The sequence below is a fragment of the Fulmarus glacialis genome, unplaced genomic scaffold, assembly GCF_000690835.1.
Source record: "Fulmarus glacialis isolate BGI_N327 unplaced genomic scaffold, ASM69083v1 scaffold10593, whole genome shotgun sequence".
Taxonomy (NCBI): Eukaryota; Metazoa; Chordata; class Aves; order Procellariiformes; family Procellariidae; genus Fulmarus; species Fulmarus glacialis.
In genome coordinates, this window is record NW_009204896.1 from 73,241 (window position 1) to 94,992 (window position 21,752).

The window sequence follows — 21,752 nt, forward strand, 5'->3', positions numbered from 1 at the left end:
CACAGCAATCAAAAGAACCTGCTTTAGCTCATAACCTGCTGAGATCTAGAGCTAGAGTCCCTCTCCTCTTTTTGAATGTATATTCTGTTTATCTATGTAAGAAAGTTAAATTTTTATCCATAACAGTTGGGGTTTTTTTCTACTAAGCCTTCCCTCTGCTGTGAAAAGGAACACTGTCAAACCCAGTTCATTTCCCTTTTGCCGAAAGACTATGGATGACAGTTCACTGCCTTTTTCTATTTGGTGTATCATTATTCAAATATCTTTTTCTAAGATTTTTTCCATATATACTGTAGACAACAGTTCTTAGGTGTACAAGCTTATCTGTGCCAACATATTTTATGAGACATTAATTGACAGACATTGCTGTGAGATTAGCATGGATGAGTACATACCCTTAGCTTTTAGAATCATTATGTACATACATTGCAAATAACGTGGGAAAGATTCTCTTGGTAACCTGCAAGACTTGCATGTAGAAGGATGTATGTAAGGACATGTCAAAGCGTATGCTTTGGTGTCCTTTAGCAAGGCAACAATTGTACTTACAGATATTTATTAAAGTGCGTTTGAAAGGTCTCATTTGTTCCCATGGCTACCCAAAGAAATACTAATACCTCGAGCAGAAAATGCCATCAGCGGAAACCATCCCATAATGATAAGGACTATCTTGAGGAATAGATTATCATGCATCATTAAAAGCCATGCCTCTTGATAAATAAGTTATGAAGTTTTATAATTTATTATTTTCCCTCTTCAGAGTAGAGGCATTTCTCACAATCCCTTTCTAGAGCTGACTCTAGAGAGCCCATTTCTGGAGAGCATCTCTAGAGTTGGGTCTAGGACAATTTGTACAGGTCATTGCTGCAGCTGGAACCATTTCTGGCGTCTTTTTTAAAGCTGGCTCCATAATTTCTGAGATTGAACTAGAACCTGAGCTGGATCTGGAGCCATTTCTAAAACCTGACCTGGAGTCTTTTTCTAGAATGCCTTTTCCTGTAGAGTCCTGCAAACTGAAATAGCTTTTCAACTGAGAATTCACTTTGAGAATGTGAATAATACTAGTGTCTACAGAGTAAAAAATAGAGTATTTTGAAGAACCTGAATTACCTCAAGCCTATGAATTCTCTCCATTGTTATTCAAGGGAATATTTAGAAAAAAATCTCCACAGTCAGCTTCCATGCAGAAATTAAAATATTTACCACATGCAGATTCTACACACACCCTTTATTTCTATTAATTTACACATCTGCTATTAAAAATATGAACTATTTTTAAGAATGTCACCTTTAGCAGGCAAAACTGACATGGATCACCAGGAAATACTCACCTTCAGAAATGGCTAGATGTAAAACAAAAGATCTCCCAAATCATCATTCTCATCCATTTGTACAGTATCTAAATACATCAAACATGCAGTGCACAAGAGCATTACAGAAATACGAAGGGGCAGATGGTCACAGAATAACAAAGGAGTGCAAAGAGAATGAATGAATATTTTAAAACTGCAAACAGATCAAAACAGCAGACATTTAAATGTACACAGCATAACTTGGTATTACAGGAAGTAACACTTTCATACAGAAAAGGTGTATTAGGCATTCAGATTCCACTTCCAAAATCTGTATGCAAAGCCATGCTTTTCAAGTAAGTTGGCATAATTTTTGCATTCTTGAAGTTTGATTGGTTTAGTAAAATTTCACTTTCTTTGTAGATTTATCATAAACCAAGTTTCATGCTATGGTTTGAAGAGCATAAAATGTAAAAGCTAAAAACTCTTAAATAAAAAACAAAGAATGCATGTGTTACATATTCAATGCCTGTCTCAGAATGAAAAATATTAGCTTTCTACTAAGGAATACAAACACATCCATAGGATTTTACTAGTACATCATTTTTACCCATAAAATTTAGACAGGTAGGTCTAAATAGGAAATATGTGAAAAATATTTATTATTTATATACAAATGGCATTTAGTGATCAAAATAAATCACTGTAACAGTATTCCACACTGGCCCTTGTCAGAGTTTCAAACAAGTATGCCAGGACATTTTCTTCACTTATGTACCAAACATTAGTTTGGTATGATAGGTATCTTTTAGGAATAATCTCTTCTCCTTTCTCCTTCTGCTCTCAATGTCAATCATTGGTGATATTCATGTATCACATGTCTCAGTTCACTAGTATCATTTTCTTCAGCATAGAAAACAAAACTGGAGTGTTAGGAAGGCTCTTTCACGTATTTAGGGCAAACGTGGATTCAAACAATTCACCAAGCACCCTGACCACTCAAGTGACACCGCGGTTAAGTGACACTATGGTAGAAAATAAATTTAGGAATGAATGAATTTATGAATTTAAGGAGAGTTCACATCACACTTGACACGGCCATTTCTGTTCACTGGAAATCGAAGGCAAGCCTGCAAGGGTTCTGAAGAGCATTAGAGCTCTACGGATCAAGCAATACCTAGAAATCAGTGGTGATTTCTTGTCTGCAGAATGGAAACCAAGGACAAGGGGACACCTCTTCCCCTGTATTGTAACAGCAGCTAAAGAACAACTCCATATTCCAACAAATATCATATGTATGATAACGCTGCAAACCTTAAAAAGTATTTTAGATGTATTAAATCAAATGTAAAGCTTAGCTGTGAGGGTGTCTCTAAATTTCCAAGGCTTCAGTAGAAGAAATGAACATATGCAACAAAATAGCAAATCCGGCATTACTTTCCCCACAACTTATTTTTAAATACATAAAAATCTGAAACCAATAACAATTCGAGTCATGCAAGGGAAAAGGGGAATATTTAGTTAACTGTTACCTCAGGACACCTTCACACAACAGGAAGAAAACTAATTGCTACTTATGACCTTCTTAAGGGCTAGGGAAAGGAACTGTGAAAACCTAATTCTCTAATGACTTCAGTGGGAAGTCTAGTCACACAGCAATGTTAGGTAACAGTATCAAAAGAAGAAATAAATTATACCACAACTACCCTCATTTATCTGTCCTTCTCTTTCTTAATTTTGTTTGTCCAGTGTGGCTGTGACATTAAAGCTAGGCCCTTAGTTTTGCAACAATTTACACATTCGTCCCTGAATAAAACAAAGCCAATACAACTGTATAAATCAGACTTTACAGGGTAGGTCTTGGAAGGAAGAGATTAAATCTAAAAATCAGCAATGTGTTTTTAGCTCTATCTCTTTGCTTTTAAAGATCTGCTTTGTAAAATGATTCTGACAGTAAGGTAAAACTACGCTTTCCCTAGTTTCCTGTGTGCAACAGTAATCTATCACAGATAAATTACGATTTTAAAAAACACATTGTAAAACCACTCATCAGATAAAAACACTCTTATAACATAGTTATCATATCAGCAACTGGAAATTTTGTTTGATTGCCAGGAATATAATAATGCATTATAATTCCTTTCAAATCTAATGTACAACATGGCAAAGCTGTGAATAGGGCTGCGCACACAATCAGCAGTCTGATGACACTATCAACTATGGTCAGGCTGCTTTCTATGCATGAGAAATTTTTCTGTTGGCTAACAAAGATGGCACAGCTTGCCTAAGATTGCCAGAACAATATCGTTTGTTGTATAAGTAAAAGCTAATACATTCAATTATAATAATTTTCTTTTAGTATTCAAATGCTAGCAGGATTTTTTATTTGTTTATCAGAAAATATCTTTATCATAAACTGGAGTTTCCCAAGCTCAAGTGTGTTAGAAACCAGGAAATGGCAAAGGAAGTGGAGTTGTAACCTTAGTAAGGGAGCTTTGTAAGAATAAAACCTTGCAAACTGTTTCCATAAAGTACAGTTTTAAACCACATTATACAGCTACAACTGACACCACTTTAGTTTTTGGCTGGAGTCTAGAATACACAAACCAAAAAAAAGCTGTGACAACCTCCCACTGACAAGTATACTAAATTGATACTTGATTATTGATAAATATCAGCTTGCTGGTGCAGGTTGTCACAGCAGTACACAGCTCTACAATGCAGGAAGTGCTAAACTTTGTGTCAAGGTAACCTAGTCATACTCTTTCTGTACGACAGATCTTGAAGCACCCATTAAAAATATTTTGCAATGTGACTGGTAAACACAAATAACACTTCAATTACTTTATGGATATTTGAACAAAAGCAAAAGTTGGGCTTTCAGAAAAGGACACTTGTCTCTAACTACAGGGGAGAATATTTGTACAGGTGCACCACCCACCTCTGTGTGCAAAATAATGTTTCTCCCTGCTGGAATATTATAGAATAAAGAGATTAGTGCCTCATTTAATGAATATTTTTGGCAAGCATGGTGAACGTGATGTCAGACAGATACAGGCACTAGAATCACACAGTTCAGTCAAAAGAGCAAACACTGGTAGGATGACATAAGAATCTCAAGTGCATGCAAAAAAGCCATCACTTAGAAGCTTGAGTAAATGCAGAGGCCATCTTACAAGTAGCAGCAGCATACACAATGTTAACTCAACTGCTTACCCACTAAGTACACCAAGAACCAGGTTAAGTACGAAAAATGAGCCAAGGATGATAAGACTAACAAAATAGATCCATGGCCATTCACATCCTATTGCATCATTTACCTGTAAAATGTAAGGAAATAAGTTATGATTCAGGCATTCATTAAACAGCAGAGTCCTTTTTGCAGCTGCCAGATCACGTAGGTTTCAACACTGAAAGTTTATGGCTTATTCAGTTCTTTAAAAAAAAAAAAAAATCAATGAACATTTGTTTAATTTCTTTACTTACCCCAATTATGTTGTAGATATGATGCCTTAGAAGATGAATTAAAATAACATTTAAATAAGTGCAGGAAAATTATTAGTCCTTTTTATAATTTTGCCACAAGTATAAACATGAAGAACATATACTGGTATGTCTAAATTCTGATTTTGGTATTTGTATGTTTTTTATATGATAGCTACAGAAAACTGTTTCTGTTCTAATTAGAAGAGGAAGAAATAGAGGTTTATTAAAACATGTGATCACAACTGAATTCTCACCTGTATAAGATAACCTGTGTGTTCATGGCAACTGAATTCAGGACTCTGCCTTCATGATGAAAAAGGCGTATGCTTACCCGCTCAACACACCAAGAACAAGATTTAGTACGAAAAATGACCCAAAGATGACGAGACTGACAAAATACACCCATGGCAATTCAAATCCCATAGCATCATTCATCTGCAAGAAATAAGATGATCTTATAGAGTAGATCACTATAGTAATAGCAATGAAGAGTCAGAGAAAAAGAGAATCTAATCATTCAGGTGAGATAGCGTTCTATGTATTCCTTTAGTATTCAAAGAAGAACAATACAAGAAAGAAGCCACTGGCCACATTCACTCTGCATTTCTAATACATACTCTAAAACAAAACACTGAGTGAACCTAGTGTTCAGATCAAAAATATTATCAAACATAAATGGAGCAGTGCAACAGTTCTGTTCTTCAACACCTAGAACATGAACTAAATTTCAGATCTCACTAGTTGAAATGATGCTTACAAAGTATATTGAAATATTAGGATTTTTAGCTAATATATATCCTAGCTACGTGAATGATCTTTTGAGAAAAGAAATATGTAATATGTATCTCAACAGTACAAGCAATATTATTTTTTTATGTAACATGGAATTTCAATATTTTTCTCCTGAAATACTACAGTTGGATGCAGTCAGACATCTTAAATTAATTCAAAAAGAAATAAATGAGAATGAATTTGTGTAAGAACATGAACACAATTTTAGGAAAATGAAAAACTGAAATAAAATTTTAGAAACATAGTGGAAACATGGAAATATTCCAGAAACACTTCTGAACAAAAATTGTATCAAGATCAAGGTTAAATGAAGTTTAAAAAGTTGTTACTTTTTTTTTTGAAGTAAGGTTGAAGTAACTGAGCTTTAAATACACTCATAGACTCACACAAGCTTTTCTATAAAAACCTTTTCCACTGTCTATTCTTAGCAAGCTCATTATACCTATCAGAAGATGGACTTAAACATAACCATAGAAATGTAAAAAGGCCTATTCAGAAAAACAGGTATTTTAAAACAAGGGAAATTGTTTTTGTGTGTAGCATTCAGGTGCAAAAAGACATTTTGATAAGTTACAAAAATAATTCTGACTTGGAACTTCTTGGAAACGTCTCTTGTGGGAGAGAAATTATTCTGGCTCTTTTGTTTATACTGACAAGTTTGCATTAGATTCTTCTTCAGATGCTTTTTAGCCATGAAAATTCAGCAGACAATAAAAATCGCATGTGCATTTGAGACTGGATATGGTATTGTAGAACAATCTTTGGGCGAACGTTTTTCCTTTTCTGTGAATGCTGTTGTGTTTGTTGTATGTGAAATTTGTGATTAGGCTTTGAGCTCTATTGATAGTCAAGTTTGACTTAGGTCCTTAATATCTCTGTTGGAATAGACATAGTAAACATGGAAACAAATGTTTTTCAAACTGTACTGCTTATTTTGTTTTTTCCTCTATCTTTTGAAAATGCATCATAATCTCAGTTTCTGCAAGGTGTCCCTATGGATGGTTAGATATAAGCACACGCATTAAGTCTTTGCAGGTTAAGGCCCACAGGCACTTGTTGTCAATGGTGATATAATGCCACTTTACACTAACTAAAGTAAACAAACTAGCTAAGTAACCAAAGAAGATTATTTTACACAATTTCTTCGTGCATCCTTTAAAATAATCTCTCTATGTATCACCTTTTAAAATGCTTTAGTAATTGAACTGAGGTACTGACAAGTAACTTAAAATTACTTAGACTTGCTAGGAAAAAAAAAAGAAAACTGCAAAATATATATTCTATTTGGATTTTTTCCTTTTAATTTCAATAAAACTGTATTTTGGAGAAATTAAAATGGAGAAGGGTTATAGCCATTCAGAAAGGCTGGGATCATTACCTTCAATTTTAAAAGATCCCAACTTTCCGTAGTCCAATTCTGCAACAGCATATTCATATGGAGAATAAAGTCTGTCATAATGCTCCCATTATACTGGCCTACTTAGTCTCCTGTGCAACACTTTTAGCAATACTTAGCCTTTCAGGTGCCTATGCTAAGGAGATCAACTGTGGGTTCATTTTTTGGGGGGTTTTTTGTTTTGTTTGTTTTTGGGGTGGTTTTTTTTTATCATCCATGCCTATTCCCTCAGAGCAAGTCCCCTACATTTGAGAAGTCTTAACAATGAAGAGGCTCAGGTATTTAGCAAAATACCCTATTGCCCAGACTGAATTTCTGCTTTGTCCCAGTGTATGTTGCCCTTTGCATCTTCTTTCAATTGTAGGCATCTAGCCTTAAGGTTTAGAAATAAAATTTACTCAATGTTTTTTTAAAATGCATATTCATAATTATTTTATTACTTTAGAATTGAATTTGCTTCATAGAAATGATTCATATGATACAAAGTGGTTTTCTAACAATAGCTGATGAGTGAACATTTTGATTAAATTTTAAATACATATCATAGAATCATTAAGGTTGGAAAAGACCTCTAAGATCATCAAGTCCAACCATTAACCCAACACCACCATACCCACTAAACCATGTCCCTAAGCGCCTCATCTACACGTCTTTTAAATACCTCCAGGGATGGTGACTCTACCACTTCCCTGGGCAGCCTGTTCCAAGGCCTGACCACTCTTTCAGTAAAGAAGTTTTTCTTAATGTCCAATCTAAACCTCCCCTGGTGCAACTTGAGGCCATTTCCTCTCGTCCTATCGCTGGTTACTTGGGAGAAGAGACCAACCCCCACCTCGCTCCAACCTCCTTTCGGGTAGTTGTAGAGCGCGATGAGGTCTCCCCTCAGCCTCCTCTTCTCCAGGCTAAACAGCCCCAGTTCCCTCAGCCGCTCCTCAGAAGACTTGTGCTCCAGGCCATTCACCAGCTTCATTGCCCTTCTCTGGACATGCTCCAGCACCTCTATGTCCTTCTTGTAGTGAGGGGCCCAAAACTGAACACAGTATTCAAGGTGTAACCTCACCAGTGCCGAGTACAGGGGCACGATCATATGAATGCATTTTGCATCTAACTGAACTATACCACTAGCAAACAGTTGTTTGCAAATCACCAGGGTTCAGAGTGAATGCATAAATTCATCTGGTGTTGATGCCAACATTTTCCTGCTATAAATCTTTTTGAAAAACCTGAGATTAATAATTGCAATTTTACTTTGAGAAAAAAGAGCTCTGAGAATCACTGCAATCCCACTTGATACACTCTTTTTGCTCACAAAGAGAACATATTCAAGCAGCCAGGCATTGTGCTAACTTGGTAACCCAGGAGGAGCAAAGCTGAAAGTTCCATGCTCTGTCATAAAGGCTCTATTAGCATAGGAAACTGCGATTTGCATTTCCTTCATTCACTTTATAGTGCGTAACATATGAAAAAAATTCCTTCTCATTTATGCAGTTTGATTTCCAGCCCAGTGTTTTAGGCTAACCTATCTAGGACTAATGACCTGTAATGTAAAAATTGGAAACTGCAGCTAACCAGTGCTAGAAGAAATTCTTTGGTTTGGGCAGATGTTCAACTAATTCAAAAGCATTCCTAAGTCAGGAACCCTTAATCTAGTAGAACACCTTGGCACTATTGAAGATTGAATTCCTAAAAGCAACAGCCTGAAATTGCATCTACTCAAGAATTTTACAATTTAATTCTAGAAACAATTAAACCCTATTCAAGTAACGCATTGTAATTTCTGTTCATGAAGTAATATTTCTGATTGCATTAATACCAGAGATGAAAGTATAAAAAGAAGTCCTTTCCTTTTGGAAAACTTCACTGCTCATTTCATGCATGTCAAGTGGCATTTTCCATAACTTTCAATTAAAGAAAGATTAAAGGAGTCAATTTGCCTTCTGATTAAAAATTGAGGCAGAACTTGGTTAATACATGAGCACAGGAAAATCTCCATCCTCAGAAACAAGGTATTTTCAATTGAAAGGATTAATGCTGACTTCTCACCCAAAGTGCAGAATAAGGAGTTACAAAGACACAAATTCCAGATGCATTGGAAGTCACAACTAAGAAACAAACAATAAAAGCCCCTGAATTATGGTAAATCTAGGACACATCACATCTCAAATCCTCAGCAAAAATTCTTGCAAGACTCCCACCCTCTGTGGCTCAGGGATTTACTATACTGAAGAAAGTGTCATATTTAATGGTTCTCAATGGACTTGTTCCATCTCTTTTTGATAAGCTTTTAGCATCCATAACACCTATTGCAAAGACACCCCCAAGTACCATCCTTCTTGCCCTTCTTTGTGCCTTTTTCCAGATCTAGTCTTATTGTTCAGATTTCAGTTCTAATTAGTTTGTCCATCACATCAACCAGAGGACAGATGAGATGATGGATGATATGAAGGACAAAGTATTTTCCATATCACTTAATTCTGTTTCACCATAACAGTAGATGTATACTACTCAGATGAGTGTTTAAAAATGCTTATTTTCCAGAAGTGCCACTTTTGGCTATGCTTTGGCATTTCCACTCCTTTCATACAGATGTTAAATTAGATTTGTATGTTTAAACAGCTTTGAAAAGAATTTTGAACTCAACTCTGAAGCTCTTCCTGTCCCCTTCATGAGTGACGCAGTAACTAATAGTTCAAAAACCCTTGTAAAAGGGCCTATTTATTGATGCTACCAGATCTGGCGACAAGTTACTCTGTACAAGTTAAATTGGTGGAGAATAATTAATTTTTATTGTATATTTGGCTCTTTATATTTACATGTCTATATTCGTGAGTATAGGTCTGCAAAATCTTGAAGAATTATCTTGAGCTGATAGGACAAACTGCCTCATCTAGCATTTGGAGTGAATTATCTTGTTAGCTGTGCTGTAGTTGGGAGTCAACTATCATTACAATACAGTGTAGGTGATCAGAGACCAAGACTCTGAAGTGAAACAGGGAGAAAGCCAAATTTACAGCAGACATAACCACTAGTATTACACAGCAGCAGATGGCACACTCCAATCTAAAACATCAATTAGAAATCATTAAAATGTCTCATTTGTCCCTATCTGTGGTAATTGTGAGTGAAATCCCCATATGCAATTGCATGCAGATCAAGGTCTTAGTTTTCTGTACACCCAGTACTGTTTTATTGAAAATTGTTGCAAGCTCTTTGTATGTATCAGTTAATCTAAGCCCTAACTGGGGATAATGATAAAGCAACGCAGTAACACGTCTAATTCTGCATTTGTACTATTACAGATATAATGCGCTGATGCATGAACCTATTTTTAATTGTTTTTTATAATGTTTCAAACTTGCTTAATTTCTTAAGTTTCTTAGTTTCCTTAGGTTTCAATTTTACTTTCCCCCTTTTATAACATTCCAGTAGACACATAACTGGTGGGTTTATTTATTGTTACCTATAATCTACCTAAACATCTTAAAAATGATTAAGACTGACAAACTCAGTCTCTTGACAGGTGTAAAAATCCTTCAGAAACCAGTATTTTGTGAAATGGGACTAATCCTGCATTCTTCAAAGCATACAATGTAGGTTCACAAAACCTCAGATCACAGGCTATTTATTCTACTCATTTTAGAGCATACCAGACAGCTTTTCAAAGCCTTCTAGCTTCAAAGGTTGTGTCCTGACATATTTTGGCTGAAGTGGAGTTAACTTAAAGCTGACTTAAAACAGGCTGTGCTTGAAGCGTAGCAGCCTCCAGGCTGGTTTGTAAAAGCATGTAATTTTATATTCAATCTTATCTGGGTTATGAAGTTAAAGCACAGATTTCCCGGACATTCTCCTGGTTTGCCAGACTCAACTTTGTTTTATTGCCAACACAGAAACGAGCGGAGAGATACACTGGTGGGATGTGAACTCAGAGACCACTGCTTTGTTAAGCATTTCAGCTCAGCAACAACTGGAAAATCAGAATTCCATGGCTCAGACATTAAGGTAGGCCTAATGTAGGCCTAAGGTAGGCCTACCTAACGAGAAATATGTCCCCTGGAGAAGAGAAAAATTGTTACAGTACCTAGAGAGCCTCATAATTACTTAATCATCTCTAAATTTGGCCCCCGTATTCTGTAAGTAAACCATCCTGTGAAGTTGCATCCAGGACACATATAAGTGACCCTCTCAAGTTAAACCTCAACTTGTAAGACACTGCTTCAGTTTTGTTAATTTGCTTTGATGTATCTGAACAGACCTCAATTTCTGCCTTCTGTTATTTTTATCCATTGTTAGCTAATGAAGTATATAATACAGCATTTATTCTTCAAAAGCTGATTGCTTATAATTTTTTTTTCTGATATTGATCAGAAATAAGTTTAGATGCAGGTCTTTTTTTTTTTTCAGATACTTCATTTTGCATCTAATGCTATTTTAGCTAATTACTGTTGGTGGTATTTCATTAATCAGCTTACTGTCGGGGAAGGGTGGGGTGGGCATTAAATAATTGTTCCAAGGAAACCCTAGATGTTAAATGTGACTGCTAAGAAATTATTTTTCTTTTTCAGGTAGCTATCCCAGGTTGAATCTGCAGAGCAGATGGACACTACTATAACAAAATGAAGAGTACTGCCTCTACAAAACAGTAACTCAGAGAAGGTTTTCTGTTGGATTGTGGGACGACACTTATCAGGTTTAACAAAAACTATATTCCAGGTATAACAAAATGGAAGTGTTTGATTCCTTCATTGGTTGCAGCATGTTAATTTAGGATTAACAATTTTTTAGTGCTTCTACCTATTTATCGATATTGCCCAAACTAATTTCACATAAGAAATTCATAAAACTTATGTACTGATTTGGTTTGTTAAATCTAAGGGTTCAAAGAACTATTGAAATGAAGTCACTAATGTGATGAACAATGTGTTTATTTTTAAATATTTAGCTACAATATGTTAAAGGGAACAGAGTAATAGTATCCACTTTGGTGATATGTACTAAATATCTTTTTTCTTTTCATGTCTGCTATGCCACCTATATACGTACCATACAACATTATATAATAATTGGATGTATTAATATTTCCCATATGCTGGACACAAAAAAATGCAAGCATAATAGCATGTACTATTTGGATTGATGATGTAAAATTCTTACCTTAGTTTATGTAGAAACAATAAACAAAATCCAATACTCAAGATAGACCTGAATTTATCTACTAAACTGTTATCCTGGGACAGTGTGGCAACTAGGATGGTTTTAAAGGATTGATCGCTTCTTGTGGCAAAGTTTTTGGAAGAAACTCTAGCTATTCAACTAGTGGAGTTCTTAGCACTACCTAGAGTTTAGCCTACTTCTAATCCAGTTTCTATGCATTTTATTTAAACTTTCTGGGGAGAAACAGTATGTTCTTTCGAGTATTTGCAATGATCTATGATAAGAAATTAGTTCCATGCTTTGACTGCAGTACAGGTCAGCAGTCAGCTAAGACTGAGATACTAGATATCTTGTCAAAGTAAATCAAGTTCATTTCATGGGAAAGATATTTCCCTGTGAGGTAGTTTAAAATCCTTCTCAGGTGGGGTCTTTGTGTTAAGATGTTCATTTGAAAAAAATTATATTATATGATCATCCCTTTTAATGCTAATTCAAACTTTTAATATGTATATTCCTTGGCTTGGTAGCTCTGTTTGCATGTCTGAATTTGATCATTCCCTTTTCTCTCTTTCTGATGTTTCTAATTTATTGGCAATTTAAGTCTTGTCGCTTTGCAATCTAAAATTGTTTGATTTGGAGCTTTTTATATCTAAAGAACATTAAAAAGTAATAAGTCCAAATTATTACCTAAAAGGCGGGGGGTTAAGCTAGATTTTAACATGAAATTGGATTGAAGTAATTAACATGCAAATTCAAAAAAATCCTGCTAGCAATCCCTGGCTCTTACATGTGATTTATGCAGTATATTAATACTGTCATCCAAAATTTCTATCACTCTTTCTCCAGCTGGATATCACATGTTAAATTTCTGGCTATGTAGTCATCAAAGGCTGAGAGCACTGTGCATCCAGCACATCAATGCCTCTGGGGATGAGCTGCCTTATTTCAATGAAGAGTCTCCCTTAGATGACCTGTGAGTGGTGTTGAGTGTTGCTAAGAAAATAGCATTAAGCTATCCTTAGTACGTAACAGACAAAGGCAGAAATAAATATTTTCTAAGACTTTTCTAACATATTTCCTCACAATTTTTAACATTTTTTGCTCGTATTTGCAACTGATTTACAAAGGGGAAAAAGCTGTCAAGCATTCTCTGACTTCTCTCAGACTGTAAGCTGAAATTCTTTGCTGACAAGTATTGTTTGGATGCAATAACATGCCTTCCATTTCTGCAGCTGTAATGGGACTAATATGACTTAAATCACCCAAAGTAGTTGTTTCCCATTGGTTTATTAAATCATTCAATTCAAAGTTCTAGAGTATTATTGCTTATCTGACTGTCGGTCACATTTTTTGAAAGATATTTTTCAGAGATCCTGCTCAGCACTCTGATGACGGTTTTGGTAATACTTCAAACATACTTTGCAACTTTTTGTTTATGGACTAATAATACACTTTGTGCCTGAGTCAAGGGGTTTTCTTGTGAGATATATTTGCAAACTATTTGCTTGTGTTTAGGAAAAAATCTTCGGCTGCACATCAGCTGGTTTCAGCTGATATATCCCCTTATAATACTTCGGAGTAGGCTGTCTAAGATTCTTGAACTAGGAACTTCATGTGTAAAAAGTGATATGATTAGAAGATTGTTTGAGTTCTTGATAATCTGATTGACATTCTGAAAAATCAATAGACTGCTTTGTTTTACTATTGTAATTATTTTCTTTTCTACGCACAGGTTTATGTGGGAGTTACAATCATTTTTTAAAATTCTCATCCAGTTAGAAAACAAACATATAGTGATTTTCTACCTTTTAGTTTATGCATAATAAAGAAAGTCATCTTGTACTATTGGAAAGCAAGTAAGGAAGCCACAGCTCTTGTACTTGGTTATGGAAATGCATTTAAAGAAATACTGATACAGTCTTTTCTATCTTGATATGTTACTTCCAGTAACATTAATGCAATGGCTGTGTAGACACTTGCATACTAGACATATGCAGAAGTGCAGTGCAGCCTAAACAGACCGTGTTGCAGAAACGATTGATTTTCTTCAAATGTTCTAGGATGCTTCAAGGAGTATATTGGGACATACAAAGCTTAATTTCTAAAGCAAGAAACAGATTTCTAAGTGCACATTTCTCTTTGTTATAAAAGCAGAGGAATTATGAATGAAATATTTCTTTGATGATAACATATGTTACTATCAAACAGGACATAGTTTTAAGAAGTTGACGTATTAGTAAAAGGTATATTAAAAAACTGACACCCCTTTCCTTAAACCTTATGCAAGTTTTAGATATAGTTTAGACTACACCTTAGACATTTAGGTTTAGATTGCTTAGACATTTCAGGTAATGAATTGTGTATTTTAAACATGAATCCTTGAGAGAATATCTTGTTAGCATATCAATAGATGTATTAATAGGCAAAACTATATAAGACATCAATGTACCATTATTCAGCAATTTCAGCTTGAGTGCTTCAATTTCAAAAATTGAATAGTGCTAGCTAGGTGTCAGAGAACTGAGGAGCTGTTAAAATTTGAGCTAGTAATGCAACATCTGTCCATAAAATTGACTTAGTAAAATTCAGTAGCCACTAATACAGTTGCTCCATCATTAAATCAACTGCACTGGCAACCCATCACATAAAGCAGTTTGTTTCACAGAGGCCCTGCCCATCTCTTATTCACGTTACAGTAGTGTCAGTGTGTCAGATTATTCAAGTGTAGTAACTCAAGATAACTTCACTATGATGAAAACAAGAAAAATTAAATGTGATAATTCTGGTACTCATGGGAAAATTGGGGGTTTTACTGGCAAGTACCACTGCTCATTATGTGTGTTCCTACGTATCAAGTGAAATAGCTAAAAACAAAAAGCAATTTACAAAATACATGTTTGCCATTAATAGACTATAAATCTAGATGTTTGAAAGACATGGAAAAAATCTAGAGCCAGATATGCAAATGCAGACTCAGATTTTGTAATTCTTGAGTGCTTGCTAGCATAAACTGAAAATGAGGCAAAGAATACTATGCTCTCAGCTTTAGAATGCGAGCCAGAGCATTAAAAACTTGGGCACACAGAGGCTGCCACTTTGCCAATAACAAGGACTGCGTGGGGATCCAAAACTAACAGCGTAAGCCTTCAGCTAGGGCTAGAGAGCAACAGAAAGGACTGTGACTGAGAATAAACACAGTTCTGATATAAATGGAGAAGATGTACAGATGTGCAGCCACAAACATATTCTATGGTTTGGGAACACATATGCTGCACTGATTGGTGAAAACAAGGACACTGCCCCTTAACCTCTGTAGTTAAGTCTAGCATTTGGCACTAAGGAGTCACATTTTTTGTGAATGAAACATGTAATACATGCTATCCAGTGAGATACACATAAGTTAGAGAGTTTTCTCTTAGTAGCCAGACGAAGACACTTCAAAAAATAATAGGATAATATGGGATTCAGATGCAAACTGGTGAGCAGCAGAATGTCCATGTGAGTCACCAGGATCTGAAGGGTGCTTAGCAGTAGCAGGATCAAGCCCTCAATCTATAATAGATATGCATAAGAGAAAAACCATTATTGATGTTTGGAGAATTTTTAAGCAGAGTTTACTGTTGTTAACCAGGTGATAACAAGCTGTGCTAGTGAGTCTTATCGGAAGCTGTCATTTTCAGCTGTCATTCTTGCTAACAGAATGCCACATAACATGATGCAAAATATTGCACGTATTTCACCCACTCAGATTACACCTGCTAGTGAGATAAGCCTACGTAGTTAATTTTACTGTTCACACAGTGACCAAATGGAAATCAGAATTTTGTGCAGTTTCTAATATTTGCGGTTTTGGTTTTATTTGTTCATGTTTTATATAAAATTCATTCAGTCTGTGTATCATCAACAGATTTCTAAATAAAAAGCAACCCACAAAACCCATGCACCTCTAGCTAAAATGGCTTCCTTAGATTCTTTGGACATTTTTACTACAATCTGGTATACCCCTAATGTTTTCACAATTTGCAATTAAAACAAAATATTTTCCAATTTTTAGCTAGCAATAGCTAAATCTATCTCAGCTTAGTCCAGGGGTAAAATATAAATTGTCATTTCTCTTGTCGTCAGCAAGTAATTTCAACTTGACAATGTGCAATTCGTTGATCTACAGATACAAAGAATCCAGATCTATAATTTATTTATATAAACGTCAGTTAAGACAGATTCCAAAGCCACCTGAATATCTGACTTTGATCATATTTCACTAGGTCAATAAATATTTGCTTCTCTGTCCAATAATCCCAGTATCATTTGTAATAAAATGAAAACTGACATCTGTGTATCTGTAGGTATCTTCTACATCAGGAACTCGTTACAGAGAAATAAATAAAATAACTCATGTGTGCAGTTTTGAATTTTTTTATTTTTTAGTTCTCTTATGCATTTTGTCCGATCATGACAATATTCAGCATCCTATTTTAATGGTTTTATTTTTTGTGCTGTCAATGGAGACTCTACAAAGATTTCTTAAGATGCATCAGATCCATTAGCTCATTAATTCTTAGGGAAAAAAATGTTTAACAGTAAGCCACTCAGCTTAAATTGTTTCTATATCTTTTGTAACAATCATATTACAAATACAGTAATTCCCAAAGTTTTTATATTAATTTTCTTTGAAAAAAATTGGTGACAGTTGGAGGAATTATCAGGTACTGAAATGTTGGCATACTTTTGCCTTGAAAGATGTTAAATGTGTATTTTTTTTTCTAGAGAATCATGGCAAACCTTCCCTTTTCTTTCAGGAGGGATAAAAATAACTGTCATCATCACGAACACAAACCCTATAAAGCACGTACTAATTCTACATTCACACAGTCTCTTTCAGAAAATTAGGAAGAGTTGGCGAACAAACCCCTAAGAATTGATAAACCTACACTATGAGAAAAAATACATTAGCCTACATGTAGCTATGCATTATTGTTAGACTCTTTAGTATTGAAGGTTAGCATGTTCATAGCCAATTTTGTATCTCTGATAACAGAAAGTGGAAGCAGAGATTCATATTTTGCCAAATCTTTTTGTCTTTCAATCCTAAAAGAATGCCAGTTTACCATCTTAATTATTTTTAAGTGACATTATCTTAAAAACATCTCCATATTCTATATTCTAGTATCACAGATTTTATCTGAGACTATACTCTGGTGTTACATTTTTTTTTTTAGCAACAGCATATTTCACCTTCATTTGCAACAAACGACCACATAAAATTAACTGTTCATACACTGGGTAATACTACATCCTTAACTGCATCCAATACTCCACAACAAATGTGCTGTTAGTAAATAGTCCCACTTGGCCAGACAAACTTACAGGAAATCAAAATGTGAGCTGCTGTGAGCAACACAAAATAGAGTATAGTTCCAGTAAGACACATCTTGAGATAGCTCATCCATTTTTAACAGTTTGCTAATAGTGATCCTTACTTGTAATCAGTTTTCTTCTTTCATAAATATTGTCCAATATTTGAACTGTTAGAATTATATTTGTTGTAAGGCCCTAATTGCTGCAAAGACTTACTGCTGAGTACTGAGTAGTACAGAATATTCTCATTGATTTTCAGCACCTGTGGTAGGTAGGGTCTGTCACAGACTTCTTGAATGACCTTGGTCAAATCACTCACATAAGATATTAGGTGCTTAAAGATTCACAGAAAAAATGTAATGTCCTTAGATTGGAAGGGGGTTAGGCAGAGAAATATCTACCAGTACATTTAGATGACCCTAGTCCTCTAAAAATCTGTGTGTTCTTTTTCCTCCGTTCTCATTTGTAAAATCAGGACTAAATATATCTTCAGTTTCCCAGTCTGTGCCCAGCTGTTGTATGTTGTCTGTTTATGTTGTAAGATTGTGGAGGTTCCATACCTGATGTTAGAGTAGCATTTAAAGGTGGGGACTTACAGTTAGTAATAATACCTTTTGCTGCTTCTACAGAGACAATGTCAGGCTCACAGGTCTTGTGATTTGTTGTTTCTGAAAGGTTAACAAACCATTTGCAGTCCCCATGGCAAGCAATGACAGTTTAGAGCTTGCTTTGTTCTAGTTTATATTAATGTTGTGTATACTTAAAAACCATAGGCTTGCACGAAAAAATGCTAGTCCAAAAGACATAAATGTAATATTACATTTATCCAAATGGAATAGGCAAAACCTCCTCAAATAAGCAATGAATAAATTTCTTTCTAAAAAGTCTTCTTAGCCTGAGGATTCCAGTAAGATGCTGTGACTGGAAAAAGTATGCAGCTGAGCTCATCTCCTGCAAAACTCACCAAGATTTCCCGCTGACAGTATTGTAAGATACAGCTTATTTCTCACTTGAACATTGTTTAAAAGTAAACAAAGCTCTGTGATTTATGAACTTACCCAGTATAACACATCAGTCCATCCTTCCATGGTTATACACTGGAACACAGTCAACATCGCAAATGCAAAATTATCGAAGTTGGTTATGCCTCCATTTGGTCCAACCCATCCACCCTTACATTCAGTGCCATTCATGACACACTGACGTCCATTCCCTGAGAATGCACAAGGTGCTGGATCTTCTTCAACTAGTATATCTGAAAATTGACCAAAAAAATCAGAACTTTCAGTTCTCAAATTTTTGTGAGCTAACTCTTTGCATGAAGAAATATCAATCCTGTTGGAAGGTAAATCCAGATATCAACCTGAGAAATGCTCAGAAAGGCAACCTGTGGAAGCTTTGGAGCTTTTAGTGTCTCTCACATCTGGGCCTTACAGCCTTAAAATAGGCTAATCAAAACTGAATGTATAAAAGAGCTCGAGTAATTACGCCATGGAAGGAAGCATGTAATAATACAACGTATCTTTTTAGAATCTCCCCATGCTAATCTTTTTTTTCTCTTCATTGCTGTTTCTTCACTTCATGCCACTTCATACTAACATACAGACCACCAAAGAAACAGGTCTGGACCCATTCCTACATATAGTCTACTTCATTATTTAGCTGATAGAAATGTACCCTTAGCCATCAGATACTCCATCATGATGTTTCACTCCTTCAAAATTCTCCCATAACAAACACTTCCATTTCATCGTTTCACGTGGATGGATGAACGCTTTTCTTTCGTTGCTCATTTCAGAACTGAACTTCTTACACACTGCGACAATCTTGAAGGAGAGACACTGCCAGATTGTGAACTCAGGAAAGTATCTTCCCTGGAATAGGACTAGCTAGCTCTTCAGTAATCAGACATTGGAAAAAACTGTTGTCCCTTGTAGATAGTCACCCTTACTATTTTCACTACTGACATTTCAGTTACACATTTCAGAAACGAAAACTATTCAGAGCATGTTCTAGTCTCTAACTAGTTTGCATTGTTGTTGTTTTTTAAATTTAATGCACTCTTCCTAAAATTATGAAGCACAGTGAAAACTGGAGTTACAACAGTTTCAGTGCTTTGGCCCCTGTTCCATTTCAAAGTGAAATCCCACAGACTTGAAAAAAAATGGAATTAATCCCTTATTTTAGTCAACAGTTTCATGACTTACCTGAATCAATAAGAAAACAAGATTTGTGCATTTTTCCAATAAAAAGTTCCAATCCTATAATAGCATAGATTATGATTACAAACAATACCAAAAGGGCAATATGGAGGAGGGGGACCATGGCTTTTATAATGGAGTTCAGGACAACTTGTAAACCTAAAAGAAAAAAAGAGGATACAAAAATATGAACCAGACTTCTATGTCTTGCCTTACTGAATTTTCTGTAATTGTACATTATTAGAAATTGATGCTACAGGCATGCAGAGTGCATCAGTTTTAAAAAAAATTTCTACTGTCCAGAGCCACAAAATATTCCTGTAACATAAAATAATTCAGAAGAATCTAAAACTTTGTGCCAAAGTCTAATTATTTCCTCTGTTAATAAAGGTCATGCCATAGAAGTCAATGCTTGAAATGTGTCACAAGAATTTATGGTTTTTTAGAAAGAAAGGGCAGGTAGTTAGTGTGTGGCTGTAGATCATTTTATATGACCTTTAAAAAATTCTGTGCTACAACCACAACTTCGTGGCAAGTCCTGAGAAAACGTACGCTCAGCCAATCACAGAACTGTATTTTTGGTCTGGAGAGATAAATAGGGTGTAGTTACCTGGGAAAACACATTTCTTCTCTGAACAAACTTACTTCATCATTTATCCCTCACATCACTTTCAAAACTACTTCTTTTTTATTTTTTCTCCTTAATTAAATTTTTAGCCAAATTTTGGTCTTACCAAAAGAAGCAAATCCCAGACTAATGAAGCTGCCAAGTACCAATGAGAACAAAATATAGCTCATTTTAATTTTAATAGACTTCCTTTCTGACATTTTGTAAGACTGCTTCTTTCTTCACTGAAGTTCTTTTGCTAAATATATACCATCACAATCATTTCCATGTAACAGACTATGATATAATAAACACAGCATTAGGATTCTTATTTTGAATGTCTTGGAAAGAGCTGAATTGTAAGCCACGATCCTCTTATTCAGCCCAAATAGCTTCAGTAATTAATAGTGTATTAAAAGAAAACAGGAAAGATTATCAGAAAATTCAATTGCTTTCTTTAAATAATATTGTTCTACTTTTTAGGTTCCCTAATTTATCCGTTAGGTCTAATGAGATAAACAGAAGGCATTCATGTGCATTGGAGGGGGCAGGAAATATGCAATGTGTAATGTGCTTTGGCACACACTTACCAATATATAAACTATTTTAGGACCACCTACACTTTCAGATCTGCAGGGTTTTGAAATAAAAAAAATCTGTCTTTTTTTTCTTCTGGTGTATTTGCGTTTTAACATGTAATTTACTTTTATATAAAGCTTCTAAAAAGTGTATTCCCCTGTCTGCTTACTGAACTATGTAAGAAGATCATACACTGAATGAATTCACAATCCTTCGTTCAACTTGAAATAGGGTATCATTCATCTCGAAACTCACTTTATATACATAACCAGATAACAAAAAATCAACTTTATATTATCTCATTTCTGTTAGTGTCTGGAACAAGAAAGTTAAATAATCAGATCAGTTACAGTACTCATTCCAAAGGAATTAAATAGAAAAGAGCTTACTGGGCACTCCTGATACAAGCCGGAGAGGTCGCAATACACGAAAGGCTCTTAGGGCTTTGACATCAAAGCCACCAGGTTTGCCACCTGAGTGGCTGCCACCTTCTGTTTCTTTGGTTAATTGTTCCAATATTACACTAAATAATCTAGAAAATGAGATGAAGGGTAAGGTCATCACCATCCATTTACCATGTAATCAAAGATATTACGACATTACTTGAACTGCAGATAATTCTGAAAAGCTGTTCAGCTGTCAAAATGAGAGGTATATTTACACATTAAATCATGACAGGAAGAGTTATGAAGTGCAAGAGTTTCTAATCCCTCCAGAGAGCAATGATCACACAGTACCCAATAAATTAGCATTCTGCTTGTATACACCATCTGCTATTTTTAAATAAATGAAGCTACTTTGCCACTTCTTTGTTCAGATGTTTTAGCTGTAAGGTTTGGAGAATTAGTCTTCTCTTTAGAACATGAAATAGATAATCACAAGAAACCATC

At 35.2% G+C, this 21,752-nt stretch overlaps 1 protein-coding gene across 1 annotated transcript in view; it reads right to left on the reverse strand.

Moving 5' to 3' along the window:
* The window catches only part of LOC104074873 (voltage-dependent L-type calcium channel subunit alpha-1D), a gene marked incomplete at both ends in the record, with an annotated part of 93,641 nt that extends 72,247 nt beyond the window's left edge, over positions 1-21,394 (reverse strand). The window contains 4 exons of the mRNA XM_009575168.1: positions 4,509-4,612; positions 18,534-18,730; positions 19,683-19,835; positions 21,252-21,394. Of these exons, the coding sequence (XP_009573463.1) occupies positions 4,509-4,612; positions 18,534-18,730; positions 19,683-19,835; positions 21,252-21,394 (597 nt within the window). The remainder of the gene's footprint in view (positions 1-4,508; positions 4,613-18,533; positions 18,731-19,682; positions 19,836-21,251) is intronic.
* Positions 21,395-21,752: the final 358 nt, after the last annotated feature.